This window comes from Mesoplodon bidens (assembly GCF_964165515.1).
Source record: "Mesoplodon bidens genome assembly, chromosome: 2".
Lineage (NCBI taxonomy): Eukaryota > Metazoa > Chordata > Mammalia > Artiodactyla > Ziphiidae > Mesoplodon > Mesoplodon bidens.
In genome coordinates this window covers 186,913,243-186,926,620 of record NC_138177.1, presented here as the reverse complement: position 1 = coordinate 186,926,620, position 13,378 = coordinate 186,913,243, and the positions used below count along the sequence as shown (strand labels likewise).

Sequence of the window (13,378 nt, the reverse complement as noted above, 5' to 3'; positions counted from 1 at the left end):
CTTCCTACACCATCCCCACCCTGGGAAAGGGTCTGCTGCGTGGGGCTGGGGGCTTTGCGCGTTGCCTGGGAGAGCAGGTGGGGACCCTGCTGAGTACCCACATTCTCCCCAGACCAGCCCCCGTCCCCATGCCGCGGGGTGCAGTGTCCATTTGGGGCGGTGTGTGCTGTGAAGAATGGGGAAGCCGAGTGTGCGTGTCAGCGAGCGTGTTCAGGCATCTACGATCCCGTGTGTGGCAGCGATGGTGTCACGTACGGCAGCACGTGCGAGCTGGAGGCTACGGCCTGCGCCCTTGGGCGGGAGATCCGGGTGGCTCGCCGAGGACCCTGTGGTCAGTGGTGGATGAGTGGGTCTAGCCGGGGGGTGGCCATCCTCGTCACCGTGGTGATGGAGCCTTCTCCCCAGACCGCTGTGGGCAGTGCCGCTTTGGAGCCCTGTGCGAGGCTGAGACCGGGCGCTGCGTGTGCCCCTCCGAGTGCGTGGCCTCGGCCCAGCCCGTGTGCGGCTCTGACGGGCGCACGTATGCCAGCGAGTGTGAATTGCACGTGCACGCCTGCACACGCCAGATCAGCCTGCACGTGGCCTCGGCTGGACCCTGCCGTGAGTGGGGCTGGGGACACCCGGCGGGCTGTGGTCCCGTGCCTCCTCCACCCAGTATCAGCTGACCCCCACCCGGCCCCGCCTTCTGCAGAGACCTGCGGAGACACAGTGTGCGCCTTCGGGGCCGTGTGCTCAGCGGGGCGGTGCGTGTGTCCCCGGTGTGAGCGCCCTCCGCCCGGCCCCGTGTGTGGCAGCGACGGCGTGACCTACCGCAGTTCCTGCGAGCTCCGCGAGGCGGCCTGCCAGCAGCAGATGCAGATAGAGGAGGCCCGGGCGGGGCCGTGTGAGCAGGGTAGGCTCGGGGGCAGCTGGTGTGGGCTGCTGGGCGCCAGCCTCAGCCAGGACCCCGAGATGACCTGGCCTCCTCCCCGCAGCCGAGTGCGGCTCGGGAGGCTCGGGCTCTGGAGAGCCCGGTGAGTGCGGGCAGGAGCTGTGCCGGCAGCGAGGCGGCATCTGGGACGAGGACTCGGAGGACGGGCTGTGCGTCTGCGACTTCAGCTGCCAGAGTGTCCTGAGGAGCCCGGTGAGGCCCCCCCTCCCCTGACTCCTACTGGGCAGTGAGGCAGGGGCCGTGGCCGCCCACACCTGCCCTGACACCGTTCCTCCAGGTGTGCGGCTCGGACGGGGTCACCTACCGCACCGAGTGTGAGCTGAAGAAGGCCAGGTGTGAATCGCGGCCAGAGCTGTACGTCGTGGCCCAGGGAGCCTGCAGTGGTGAGTGGGCGTGCGGGCGTGTCCGGCTGTGTGTGGGCACACGTGCCTGTTCAAAGGTACGTGTGCCCACGGGTGTGAGGCTTGTGGGGGTCCATGTCTTGTTCGAAGTTGTTGCGTGTATGCCATGGTGGGCGTGTGTGAACACGTGTGTCGTGTTTGCAGTGTGTGCTGTTAGTGTATATCCGTATTTGTGCAGCTGTGGTGCGTGGACACGTGTGGCTGCCGGTCAGCAAGTGTGCACTAAGCACCTACTGTGTGCAGGGGGGCATCAGTGAACCAGCGAGGCCCATCCTCCGGGCACTTTTTCTTCTGGGAGGAGACTGATGGTGACTGGCAATCGTTGTATCTTTGTGCACGCACAAGTGCTCCTGTGTGTGTCTGTGCGCCGGGGAATGTGATGTACATGTGTGCCTGCCACCTTGCAGAGGCCCATTAATCTGAGCGTGCGGCTCTGGTTGTATGCGTGCGCACGGGGCTTCACGTCCACGATCTGTGGGCGTTTCACATGTTGCTGGTACTTGGCGTGCAGACACATTATCGTTCTCATGTGTGGTATGGGGTTCCCACCTGTGACCCGAGCTGCAGACCCCCAGGCCCTGGTGGGAGCCGGCATCAGGAGGGCTGAGTGGTGACAGCGGGGGTGGTTGAGGCAGAGTGGCTGTGCCCAGGTTGAGCGTCTGGCCCTGCCTGGCATCTCAACCCCTGCCCCTCCCTGCAGCCCCCACCTTGGCCCCGCTGCTGCCTGCGGTTCCCCTGCACTGCGCTCAGACCCCCTACGGCTGCTGCCTGGACAACATCACTGCTGCCCGGGGCGTGGGCCTGGCCGGCTGCCCCAGTGAGTACCCGAGCCTGGCCCTGACCCGCAGCCAGGCAGAGCCACGCAGCTGCAGTGACCCTGTCTTGCCCTGGCCTTGCAGGCTTGTGCCAGTGCAACCCACACGGCTCCTACAGTGGCACCTGTGACCCGGCCACAGGCCAGTGCTCCTGCCGCCCGGGCGTGGGGGGCCTCAAGTGTGACCGCTGTGAGCCCGGCTTCTGGAACTTCCGTGGTATTGTCACCGATGGCCGGAGTGGCTGTACCCGTGAGTGACAGGGCCCATGATCGGTCCCCAGCTGAGCACTGCTGCCTGTCCACCCTGTCCCTGTTTTCCTCATCCCCCCTGGCAGGGGCTGGGCCAGGCTCTGGAGCCCGTGGGGAAGCCAGGCACAGGTCTCAGCCTCCTCCCCTGCCTCCCAGCCTGCAGCTGTGACCCCCAGGGGGCCGTGCGGGACGACTGTGAACAGATGACCGGGCTGTGCTCCTGTAAGCCCGGGGTGGCCGGACCCAGGTGCGGGCAGTGTCCAGACGGCCGTGCCCTGGGCCCCGCTGGCTGTGAGACAGGTGAGGGCCAGACCTGGCACTGCCCCTGGCCCCCTGTGCTGGGGGTGAGGCCGTCATAGGGACGGGGTTTCCTGAGCCAGTGGGCTCTCCCGTGTCTGTGCCCCAGACTCTTCGGCACCCAAGACCTGTGCGGAGATGCCTTGCGAGTTCGGGGCGTCCTGCGTGGAGGAGGCTGGCTCTGCCCACTGCGTGTGCCCGACACCGGCCTGTCCAGGGGCCAATGCTACCAAGGTGAGGGACGGGTAGTGTGGAGGGTAGCAGGGGTGCGGAGGGGCCTCCTCCCAGCATCCGTGCCCTGTGCCCCAGGTCTGTGGGTCAGATGGAGTCACCTATGGCAACGAGTGCCAGCTGAGGACCATCGCCTGCCGCCAGGGCTTGGACATCTCTATCCAGAGCCTCGGCCCTTGCCAGGGTAAGGCCTTACTCACTGCCCCAGACTGACCAGGAAGGCCTGACCCTGCTCTGACCACCAGCCCCGCCACCTGGAACCTCCTCTCCTTACAGAAGACATCACTTCCGGCCCCCGTCCGACATCTGCATCTGTGGCCACCTCAGGGCTTGACCTGAGCAAGGCACTGCCGCCTCCACCCAGCGCCCTCTCCCTGGCTCCCAGCGGTACCCCTCGACCCGCATCGCAACCTTGGACCACTGCCAGCATCCCCAGGACCGCTGCAAGGCCCGTGCTGACCATGCCTCCCACCGCCCCCTCCCTGGCAGCCAGCCTCGCCACATCTGCCTTTGGCGAATCTGGCAGCGCCGATGGGAGCGGCGACGAGGAGCTGAGTGGTGACTTGGAGGCCAGTGCGGCTGGCTCGGGAGGTGAGCACAGGCTCCGGGACGTGGGGGCAGGAGGGCAGGGCCCAGGAGGGCTGCGCCTGGGGCTGGGCTCAGACGGCACCTCCCCAGGACTCGAGCCCCCTGAGAGAGCGAGCGCTGGGACCCCCGGGCCACCCATGGAGAGGGCTTCCTGCTACAACTCGCCTATGGGCTGCTGCTCAGATGGCAAGACAGCCTCACTGGACGCAGAGGGCTCCAACTGTCCCGGTGAGTGGGCGGCCGGGGGCCAGGGGGGAGCGTGAGGAATGGCCTGGACACATCCAGAGATGCTGTCTTTCCTCCCGGCCACAGGCCTGTCAGCAGGTGGGCACCCAGGGTTTGTGATCTTCTGATTTTAGCACACAAGTGCAAGCGGTCTTGGGGATTCAGTACATGCACACAGAACATGTGTTCTCGGCCCCCGCGCACGCGTGGGTGCCCAGGACCCCGTGGCTAACTTGTTTTTCCTGTTGCAAAGCCGGCCTGGGGCACTGCTCCAAGGAGTCTGTCTGGTAACCGATGCCAGCCCTGCCCCGGGGTCCCCACTAACCTCATGACCATCTGACTAACCGCCACCTGCCCTGCACCCCGCGTGGCTTGCTGCTGGGGCCTGTGCCCATGGCTGGCCCAGAGGCCAGGCAGGTGCCAGGCAGGACCTCACTGCTCCCTCCCCCGCAGCCACCAAGGTGTTCCAGGGTGTGCTGGAGCTCGAGGGGGTCGAGGGGCAGGAGCTGTTCTACACGCCGGAGATGGCCGACCCCAAGTCCGAGCTGTTTGGGGAGACGGCCAGGAGCATCGAGAGTGCGGTGAGCGTGGGGCCGTGGCCAGGGTGGCAGCCCCTACCCAGCCACTGGCCTTTTTCCCAGGACAGACCCAGAGAAGCGCTGGGCGGGGGCGGGGTGGGGGAGGGCCCAACGGTCCAGCCCGGGCAGCTCCCTGGAGCCCAACTCACTCTCCACCCGCAGCTGGATGAGCTCTTCCGGAACTCGGATGTCAAGAAGGACTTTCGAAGTGTCCACCTGCGGGACTTGGGGCCCGGCAACTCCGTCCGAGCCATCGTGGATGTGCACTTCGACCCCAGTGAGCCCCCACCCCGGTCCCCCCGGGAAGTGGGGGGGCCGCCCTGGTCTCCACCACACTCAGGGTCCCTCCTCCCCAGCCACAGCCTTCAGGGCACCCGATGTGTGCCAGGCCCTGGTCCGGCAGATCCAGGCATCCAGGCGCCGGTCCCTGGGCGTGAGGCGGCCTCTGCAGGAACACGTGCGGTTCATGGACTTCGGTGAGAGCCTGGTCTGGCCGCCAGCCACGGCTTGTCCCCACCCTCCGTCCCCCACGCCGCGCACTGTGCTTGGGATCCCTGCTCCTCGCGGATCCTGACAGCTTCCCCTACCCCCAGACTGGTTTCCTGCGTTCTTCACGGGAGCCACCCCTGCTGCAGCCACGGCCAGAGCCACCACTGTGGCCCGCCTGCCACCTTCAGCTGTGACCCCTCGGGCCCTCTATCCCAGTCACACAAGCCAGCCCGTCAGCAGGACCACAGTGCCCCTCACCGCACGCCAGCCCCCCACCCCTGCCCCTAGCCGTATGCCTGCACACCGGCCCCCGCCCCCAGGCATCCAGCAGATCCCAAGGCCCTGTGACTCCCAGCCCTGCCTCCACGGGGGGACCTGCCAGGACCAGGGCTCAGGTGGAGACTTCACCTGCCACTGCACAGCGGGCAGGGGGGGCGCTGTCTGCGAGAAGGGTAAGGTCATCCACGCGGGGGAGGGGCAGGGAGGCAGAGGGGGCCAGGTTGGGGAGGGCCGGGCCGCCGGGAGTGGGGGGCCGGGCAGGGGGGCCAGGCTGGGGTGGGGGACCGGTTGGACTCCCTGGCCCAGCGCCGGGGAAAGCGCTGGGGGTTTCGGACCGGCAGTCAGAGCCCGGGCAGCCGGGTCCTCTGTGCCCTCCACTGCCCCTCCGTCTCCTGCAGCACCGCGCCCCTCCGTGCCGGCCTTCGGGGGCCACTCCTTCCTGGCCTTCCCCACCCTCCGTGCCTACCACACCCTGCGCCTGGCGCTTGAATTCCGGGCGCTGGAGCCCCAGGGTCTGCTGCTCTACAACGGCAATGCCCGGGGCAAGGACTTCCTGGCACTGGCGCTGCTGGGGGGCCGCGTGCAGCTCAGGTGGGTGGCGGGCGGTTGGGGGGTCAGGGATGAGGGTGGGGGTTGGGGGGCAGGGCCAGCCTGTGGTCCTGGCTCCGTTTGGCTGTCCCGAGCGCCTGTTCCCGCCCCCCAGGTTCGACACAGGTTCGGGGCCCGCGGTGCTGACCAGCTCAGTGCCCGTGCAGCCCGGCCGGTGGCATCACCTGGAGCTGTCTCGGCACTGGCGCCAGGGCACTCTCTCGGTGGACGGTGAGACTCCTGTCCTGGGCCAGAGCCCCAGTGGCACTGACGGCCTCAACCTGGACATGGACCTTTTTGTGGGTGGCGTCCCGGAGGACCAGGCTTCCGTGTGAGCATGTAGGAGGGGGGCGTGGCCCCGACCGCAGACCCCCGACCCTGGCCCTGATCCCTGACTCTTGGGGTGGCATCCAGGAGGTCCAAGCTCTCTGTGGATAACAAAAGGGTTGGAAGGATGGGTGTGGACCACGGCTGTGACCCTGGCCTCAACCCCAGCCCTTGACTGCGATCCTGATTCTGTCCTGATCCTGAGGACCAAGCTGCCATGTAATCACCAAGGAGGGGCTGGGCTGGCCCTGACCTTCAGTCCCGACCCTTGACTCTCAACCCAACCCGCCTCCTGATTCTGTGGGTTGACTGTCCATCTTGTGAGGATGGGACTGTCCATCTTGTGAGGACCAAAAGAGGGGTTGGGGACGGGTAGCAGCCCTGACTCACGACCCTGGCTGACTGAGGGACGCCAGTGTCACAGTTGGTTGTGAGAGAGGACAGACAGCTCTGGCCTCTGACCCCGACCCCTGACCCTCTCATCTTGGTGGCAGGGTGCTCGAGCGGACCTCTGTCGGCGTCGGGCTTAGGGGCTGTATCCGCTTGCTGGACATCAACAACCAGCGGCTGGAGCTGAGTGACTGGCAGGGCTCTGCGACACGAAGCTCTGGAGTGGGCGAGTGCGGGGACCACCCCTGTGTGCCTAACCCCTGCCTCGGCGGGGCCCCGTGCCAGGCCCTGGAGGCTGGCATGTTCCGCTGTCGGTGCCTCCCCGGCCGCTTTGGTGAGGGCGGGCCCTGGGCCGGGTGCTGGGGGGACTTGTGTGTCTGTGCTTGGGACTCAGGCCTCCCGGGATCCCAACCTGCCTCCCTCCAGGCCCGACCTGTGCTGACGAGAAGGACCCTTGTCAGCCGAACCCCTGCCATGGGGCAGCCCCCTGCCGCGTGCTGCCCCAGGGCGAGGCCAAGTGCGAGTGCCCCCGGGGCCGGGAGGGCAGCCTCTGCCAGACAGGTGGGGACAGCGGCGCTCAGGGCAGGGAGGGTGGTGGGGGCTCTGGGGCTCTGGGGTCAGGGCCTGGCACGCTGTGTGATCCTCTCTTGTCCTCGCAGTCTCAGAGCGGGAGGATAGCCAGCCTTTCCTGGCCGACTTCAACAGCTTCTCCTACCTGGAGCTGAAAGGCCTGCACACCTTTGAGCGGGACCTGGGGTCAGTTGGGCAGAGGGGTGGATGAGGGGAAGCAGCCCCCAACCCCATCCAGCCATGGGGTGAGGGGGCATCGAGACACCCCCGCCTGCCCTCCTGTGACCCCAGGGAGAAGATGGCGCTGGAGGTGGTGTTCCTGGCCCGGGGCGCCAGCGGCCTCCTCCTCTACAACGGGCAGAAGACAGACGGCAAGGGCGACTTCGTGTCGCTGGCACTGCACGACCGTGTCCTGGAGTTCCGCTACGACTTGGGCAAGGGGGCAGCGGTCATCAGGTGGGCCGCACGGGGTGCAGGGGGCCGGCCTGGGCGCCTGTGCAGTGTCCCTCAGGCCCCTGCCGGGCAGGCCAGCAGAGCCCCAGTGCGCTCACGGCGCCCCCCCTTCTCCAGGAGCAAGGAGCCAGTGGCCCTGGGCGCCTGGACCAGGGTCTCCCTGGAGCGAAACGGACGCAAAGGAGCCATGCGGGTCGACGATGGGCCCCGTGTGCTGGGGGAGTCCCCGGTGAGCGAGTGTCTCCTGGGCTGCGCCCCCGCTCGCCGCCGCCCTCCCCCTCCCGGGAGGCGCGCGGCCCCGCCCCGTAGCCCGAGCTCACTGGACTCTTTTCTCTCCTCCGCCCTGGGCCTCTGTCTGTCTCCTCTCTGCTCCCACTGCTCCCCGGCCCTCGCTCTGCAACCCCACCCTGCTCGCTCTTCGCTCTTCGCTCTTCGCTCTTCGCTCTCCGCTCTCCGGATGCCAGAAATCCCGCAAGGTACCGCCTCCTCTCCTCCTGCCTCCCCCTTCTTCTGCCGCCTCCGCCCCTAGCGTAGCTCCTCCCCTACTCAGCCCGTGTGGCGCGTCTGTGCTGAGCTCTCCTTCCAGCAGGCTGGAGGGCGCGCGGTGGGTCATCACCGGCGGGCGGGCCCTGGCCTGGGGCTCGGCCTGTTCCTGCCCGGTGGGTGGGCTCCACAGCCCCTCACCCCGCCGCCCGTCCCCCCAGGTGCCCCACACCGTCCTCAACCTGAAGGAGCCGCTCTACGTGGGGGGGGCCCCTGACTTCAGCAAGCTGGCCCGGGCAGCCGCCGTGTCCTCTGGCTTGGATGGTGCCATCCAGCTGGTGCGTGGGGCGGGGCTGGGGCCCTGGGGGGGGGGGGCGGTGCCCTGGTACGGTGTCGAGGAAGGGCCCATCCCAGAGGGGGCTCGTGTCCTCCTGGGACGGGGGCCGTCCGCGCAGCTGGACAGAGGCTCTTGCTCCCCGACCCCAGGTCTCCCTGAACGGCCGCCAGCTGCTGACCCGGGAGCACGTGGTGCGGGCGGTGGGTGTCTCGTCCTTTGCAGACCACCCTTGTACCCAGGCCGAGGGTCACCCTTGCCTCAACGGGGCCTCCTGTCTCCCTCGGGAGGCCTCCTACGAGTGCCTGTGTCCTGGGGGCTTCTCGGGGCTGCACTGCGAGAAGGGTGAGCGCTTCCGGCACAGAGCCAAGGCTGGACGGGGCGGGGGGAGCCCGCCCGAGGCCGCACTCACCCCGCTGTGTCACAGGCCTGATTGAGAAGTCGGCCGGGGACCTGGACACACTGGCCTTTGACGGACGGACCTACATCGAGTACCTCAACGCCGTGACGGAGAGGTAGTGTGCCCTCCGGAGCCAGGCGCCCCTCCGCCCTCCGCCCTCTGGTCCTGTCTGCGCAGCCGCACAGGGCTAGACGTGGGACCCCCCACTCCTGCCCCCGGCTCTGTGCCCACCTCCGCCCCTCGTCCGCCCTCCTTCCTTCTCACTGTCTCTGTCTCTTTGATTCCAAGCGAACTGACCAATGAGATCCCAGCGTAAGTAGCTCCGCCTCCACCCTCACTGTCTCCACCCTCTGCTCCCCACCCACCAGGCAGCACATCCCAAGGGCGAGGGCATCCCCAGTGGAGGAGGGTGGGGCTTTGGGGGAGCTGTTTGTGCTGCCCGGGGCTGCTTCCCAGCTCGGAAGTGGGGAGTCACCCCTTTCCCAGATGTGTGTTGGATGCCAGGCCACCCCTCCACCCCCTGCAGCTGCTCCCCTCGCCACGGGGCACCGGCACGGCGTGCGCACGTGTGCACACTTGTAGACGTGCACATTCATGCCCACGTGTCTGTGTGCATACACGAGCACGTGCGTCTCGGTGTGCACATGAGTCCATGTGCTCCCGTGTGTGCGCACACCCACGTGGGGGGGGGCCATCCAGGGGTCTCTCCCGACCAGGGGCCCTCGGTCTTCGTTCCGTGTCGCCCATGCCCCAGCTGTTCCGTCTGCACCTGGCCTGGGCCGTGCCCACCAGCTCTGTGTCTGCCCGTGTGTGTTGCACGTGTGTCATGGCCAGGGCTCTTGGTGGGTGGAGCCGACGTCCCAGGGTCCTGTGTGTCTTCCGTGGATGCTTGCTCCTCCCGCCTTCCACTGGTGGAGACGGGGTGTGGGGAGGGGCTGCTGCTGGGTCCCGCCCCACCCTGCACTGCAGCCTGTCTGTGCCCCTGCTCACCTGCCTCCCTCTCTTCCTGCATCTAAGCCCTGAAACTCCGGATTCCAGGGCCCTTCCCAGGTGAGCAGCGGCCCCTGGCCCCTGCTGTCTGCCTGTTGCCTTCCCATCTCTCTGAGCATCTCTCTGCCGAGCTGTCCCTGTGTCTGTCCACCTCACTCCTCTGATTGCCCGTCTGGCCCCACCTCCCACCACCCATCTCTCGGCCCATCTGTCCCACTGGTGGTGTCCACCACCTGCCCATCCAGCTGCCCCGGTGGCATCACTAGCCCTTATGGCCTCTATAGTCACGCCCCTCACCTTCCTACCACCCCTACCCCGTCCCCACCACCCTCCCAAGAGGTCCTGACCAGCCCTCTGCCCACCAGCGAGAAGGCGCTACAGAGCAACCACTTTGAGCTGAGCCTGCGCACCGAGGCCACGCAGGGGCTGGTGCTGTGGAGTGGCAAAGCCACAGAGCGGGCCGACTACATCGCACTGGCCATCGTGGACGGGCGCCTGCAACTGGCTTACGACCTGGGCTCCCAGCCCATGGTGCTGCGCTCCACCGTACCAGTCAGCACCAACCGCTGGTTGCGGGTCAGGGCACACAGGTCAGCAGGGATCCTGGCGCCACCAAGAATAGCAGCGGGCGCTGCCTGGACTTGCCCGGCCAGGGCGTGCCTGGCCACTCGTGGCTAGGGTAGGAGTTTGGTAGAGGAGGAGGGTGAGGAGGGCTGGTGGCCCGACCTGAGGTCACTGCCAGTGCGGGAGGAGGGAGGAGGGGGTCCAGGAGCAGCAGTGATGGCCAGGGAACCCCTGATCTGAAAGGGGTTTCCCTGCTCTACCCAGACGCCGGTTGGGGACACGTCCCTCTGGTCTGAGCCTTGGCCATTCCCTCCAGCAAAGCTTGACCCCCAGGAGGTCCCCCTGCCCTTGGCCACCTGGCACTCTCCTGGGGTCAGTGCCACTCCATCCTGGCCCCCAGGGGTGACACTTGGTGACGGCCCCCAGGGTGTGGTGTTGGGGCGAAAGGGATGGAGGGGTCAGGACCTGGAGCCACCTGATGGCCTCACCCCATCCACCACGCCCCCAGGGAACAGAGGGAAGGCTCCCTTCAGGTGGGCAATGAGGCCCCTGTGACTGGTTCCTCCCCACTGGGTGCCACGCAACTGGACACAGATGGAGCCCTGTGGCTGGGTGAGTGAGTGGTGGGGGGAAGCCAGGGGAGGGACAGCGAAGGGTCTCTGAGGGACAGGTCCCATCCCCTGGAGCTGGCAACGAAGAGTGGCACCCCTGTCAGCGCTATCCAGGACAGCAGATGGGCCAGCTGGGGTGGGGCCCTCTCCCCTCCTGTCTTAGCCCCTGCCATGCCCTGGGTGGTGTGGGGCCAGGAGGCTGGAGCTCGTCTGCTGGTCCCCTGGTGACCCCCAGGCACTGGCAGGCTGCAGGTAACTCACCTGATCATTCAGATGCAGTGGGCCTCTCTGCCCGCCAGTGTCTGGCCTGCCTGTCACTGAGCCCAGTGACCTTTCCTCTGTGTTCCTGCAGGTGGCCTAGAGAAGCTGCCTGTGGGCCAGGCCCTGCCCAAGGCCTACGGCACGGGCTTCGTGGGCTGCCTGCGGGACGTGGTGGTGGGTCGGCGCCCGCTGCACCTGCTGGAGGATGCCGTCACCAAGCCGGACCTTCGGCCCTGTCCTGCCCCGTGAGCCACAATGCAGCCACGACCCACCCCGCTGTAATTATTTTCTATTTTTGTAAACTTGTTGCTTTTTTGATATGATTTTCTTGCCTATGTGTCAGCCAGAGGGACTGCTGGCCCGGCCTCCCTCCCATCCAGGCAGGCGCGGCGCTGCAGAGACAGACTTGGTGCCAAGGGGCTCCAAGGGGTTGGGGGAGGAATGCTGCACATGGAGGGCTTGGCTCACTCAGCAGCCTTGGGACGTGCCCCTCTGCCTTGGGACACCGTGTCCTGGCCTCTCAGGCTGCGCCTGCCCCGAGTATCCACTTGTGCTGGCCCCCGTGTTCCCCAGCCTGTCGGCAGGCCCTGCATACACACACGGCCCATGTTCCATCTGGTGAGGCCTGTGTCCCCAGAGAAGGTAGGCACTGTAGGGTGTATGGGGCCCTTCCTCTGTGCAAGCCCCACAGGGCCTCTCTGGGTTCCCGTCTGAGCCGCCCCTCCTCCCTGCCTGTGCTGGGCAGGACCAGCCTCACCAGGGCCCGCCGAGCCCAGGCCTCTCGAGCCAGTCCTGTGAAACGATGTCACTGTTGAGCCCATGCTGCGCCCCTCCCTCCAGCTGAGTCCACCTGTCCCAGGGCACTGGAGAGCAGAGGCCGGGCACAGGCCTGTTCAGGGCACCCTGGCCCGCAGCTGGCCCTGCCCATCCACCCAGCCACCCTGGGCATGGCTGTGTCCCCCCGCCTCCCCCCAAGGCCCCACGAGGAGCCTGAGAGGGCGTGGGGCCACTTGTGACGTGGTGGACGTCACTGCCTGCTTGCCTGGGGGGGCCAGCATCCCCTCTTGAGGATGCACGTCCAGGCCTGGCCACCAACTGCAGAGTCTTTATGTACTGATTTTATTTGACAGCTGGGGTGGCGGGGCTGTTGTCTTTCCTATCCTGGCCCGAGGGCAGCTGAGGACACCGCACAGCAAACCTGTCCAGTTCTGGTGTGAGGAGTGGCTGTCCTTATCCAGGAGTGACCGGGAGCGGGCTGGGTGTCTAAGCAACACCAAGGGGCAGGTGCGGGGTGGTGGAGACGGCTGCAAAGCCAGAGACGCCTTAAACTGCAGTGTTAGGTCTCATCTGGTCCTGTCCCCCCAGCCGCCCTCATCTGTCCTGGTGGGGGTGGCAGCCCCTCCCCCAGCCCGGCTGGGCTGTCAGGCTCAGAGGCTGCAGGAGCCTCAGAAGTCCTGTTACTAACTCCCATCTGTGTTTGTGTCAATCACCGTGAAATAAAGTCTGAACACTTGCAAGAGGTGCTTGCGTCTGTTCACACCAACACCACTGCTCTCGGCCCCACCTGGCCCTGCGCTGCCCGCCCGCCCGGCCGGCTCCTGCCCGGGAGCGCCTCGCTGAACTTTGTGGTGGATGCAGGCTTCAAAGCTCCCTTAGGTGGCTCTGGATGGAGGAGGGGGTCCTGTGCTGGGGTGGGGGCTGCTTTTGGCGAGGAGACCCTGAGCGGTGAGTGCGCACACTGTGGTGCGAAGGGCTGGCTGGGTGGGCCTGTGAGGCCTGCACCCCAGGTCGCCTCCTTAGGGATGGCGGGCCTTGCAGGCGGGCCGCCGCCCCCGCCACGTGTGCGTGCGTGTACGCGTCTGCACGTGTATCAGCCTACGTCTGGGTGTCTGTGAGCACAGGATGGGAAGAGGGGCTGCGAGGAGAGCGGGCTGGCGGTACTAAGGGCAAGGAGGGCCTCGGGGGAGCCAGGATGGGGCGGAGGTGAGGCCTGGGGGGAGGGAGCCCTGGTGGGCCGGTGTGGGCTGGACACGGGAGAGGAGGCACTGACTGAGGCGCAGGGGCACCTGGGCAGGCCGCCTACTGCGTCTGGAGTGGCTGGGTTGAGGGGCTGAGGCCGCCTGAGTGGAGTCCAGGAGGCCGTGGGCTACCAGGCAGAGGGGAAGCTGGGCAGTGGCCTGGCACAGGAGGGAGTAGGTGGGCTCTGCTGAGCGAGGGGAGAAGAGACCCCCATGGTGGGAGGACCAGGAGAGGGCGCTCTGGGAGCTGATGCTTCCAGAAGGAGGGGCTCTCGGGGCAACCAGTGCTGAGGGTGCAGGACCCTCC

At 67.1% G+C, this 13,378-nt stretch overlaps 1 protein-coding gene across 3 annotated transcripts in view; it reads left to right on the top strand.

Moving 5' to 3' along the window:
- Positions 1–13,378, top strand: part of AGRN (agrin) — a 47,048-nt gene that overhangs the window by 20,164 nt on the left and 13,506 nt on the right. The window contains exons 8-37 of one of the 3 annotated variants that reach the window (XM_081218045.1): positions 113–331; positions 406–600; positions 692–892; positions 975–1,123; positions 1,209–1,314; positions 2,033–2,149; positions 2,232–2,396; positions 2,552–2,695; positions 2,802–2,926; positions 3,002–3,107; positions 3,200–3,514; positions 3,602–3,739; positions 4,190–4,317; positions 4,477–4,591; positions 4,671–4,790; positions 4,908–5,255; positions 5,481–5,673; positions 5,786–6,001; positions 6,492–6,721; positions 6,814–6,948; positions 7,047–7,143; positions 7,249–7,413; positions 7,528–7,639; positions 8,115–8,231; positions 8,380–8,572; positions 8,655–8,742; positions 9,983–10,207; positions 10,690–10,793; positions 11,145–11,331; positions 12,184–12,570. In XM_081218045.1, coding sequence (XP_081074171.1) covers positions 113–331; positions 406–600; positions 692–892; positions 975–1,123; positions 1,209–1,314; positions 2,033–2,149; positions 2,232–2,396; positions 2,552–2,695; positions 2,802–2,926; positions 3,002–3,107; positions 3,200–3,514; positions 3,602–3,739; positions 4,190–4,317; positions 4,477–4,591; positions 4,671–4,790; positions 4,908–5,255; positions 5,481–5,673; positions 5,786–6,001; positions 6,492–6,721; positions 6,814–6,948; positions 7,047–7,143; positions 7,249–7,413; positions 7,528–7,639; positions 8,115–8,231; positions 8,380–8,572; positions 8,655–8,742; positions 9,983–10,207; positions 10,690–10,793; positions 11,145–11,302 — 4,724 coding nt within the window. In that variant the 3' untranslated portion in view covers positions 11,303–11,331; positions 12,184–12,570. Of the gene's footprint in view, positions 1–112; positions 332–405; positions 601–691; positions 893–974; positions 1,124–1,208; positions 1,315–2,032; positions 2,150–2,231; positions 2,397–2,551; positions 2,696–2,801; positions 2,927–3,001; positions 3,108–3,199; positions 3,515–3,601; positions 3,740–4,189; positions 4,318–4,476; positions 4,592–4,670; positions 4,791–4,907; positions 5,256–5,480; positions 5,674–5,785; positions 6,002–6,491; positions 6,722–6,813; positions 6,949–7,046; positions 7,144–7,248; positions 7,414–7,527; positions 7,640–8,114; positions 8,232–8,379; positions 8,573–8,654; positions 8,743–9,982; positions 10,208–10,689; positions 10,794–11,144; positions 12,571–13,378 lie in introns of those variants that run through there. The other 2 variants (XM_081218044.1, XM_081218046.1) reach the window with 2 other exon arrangements.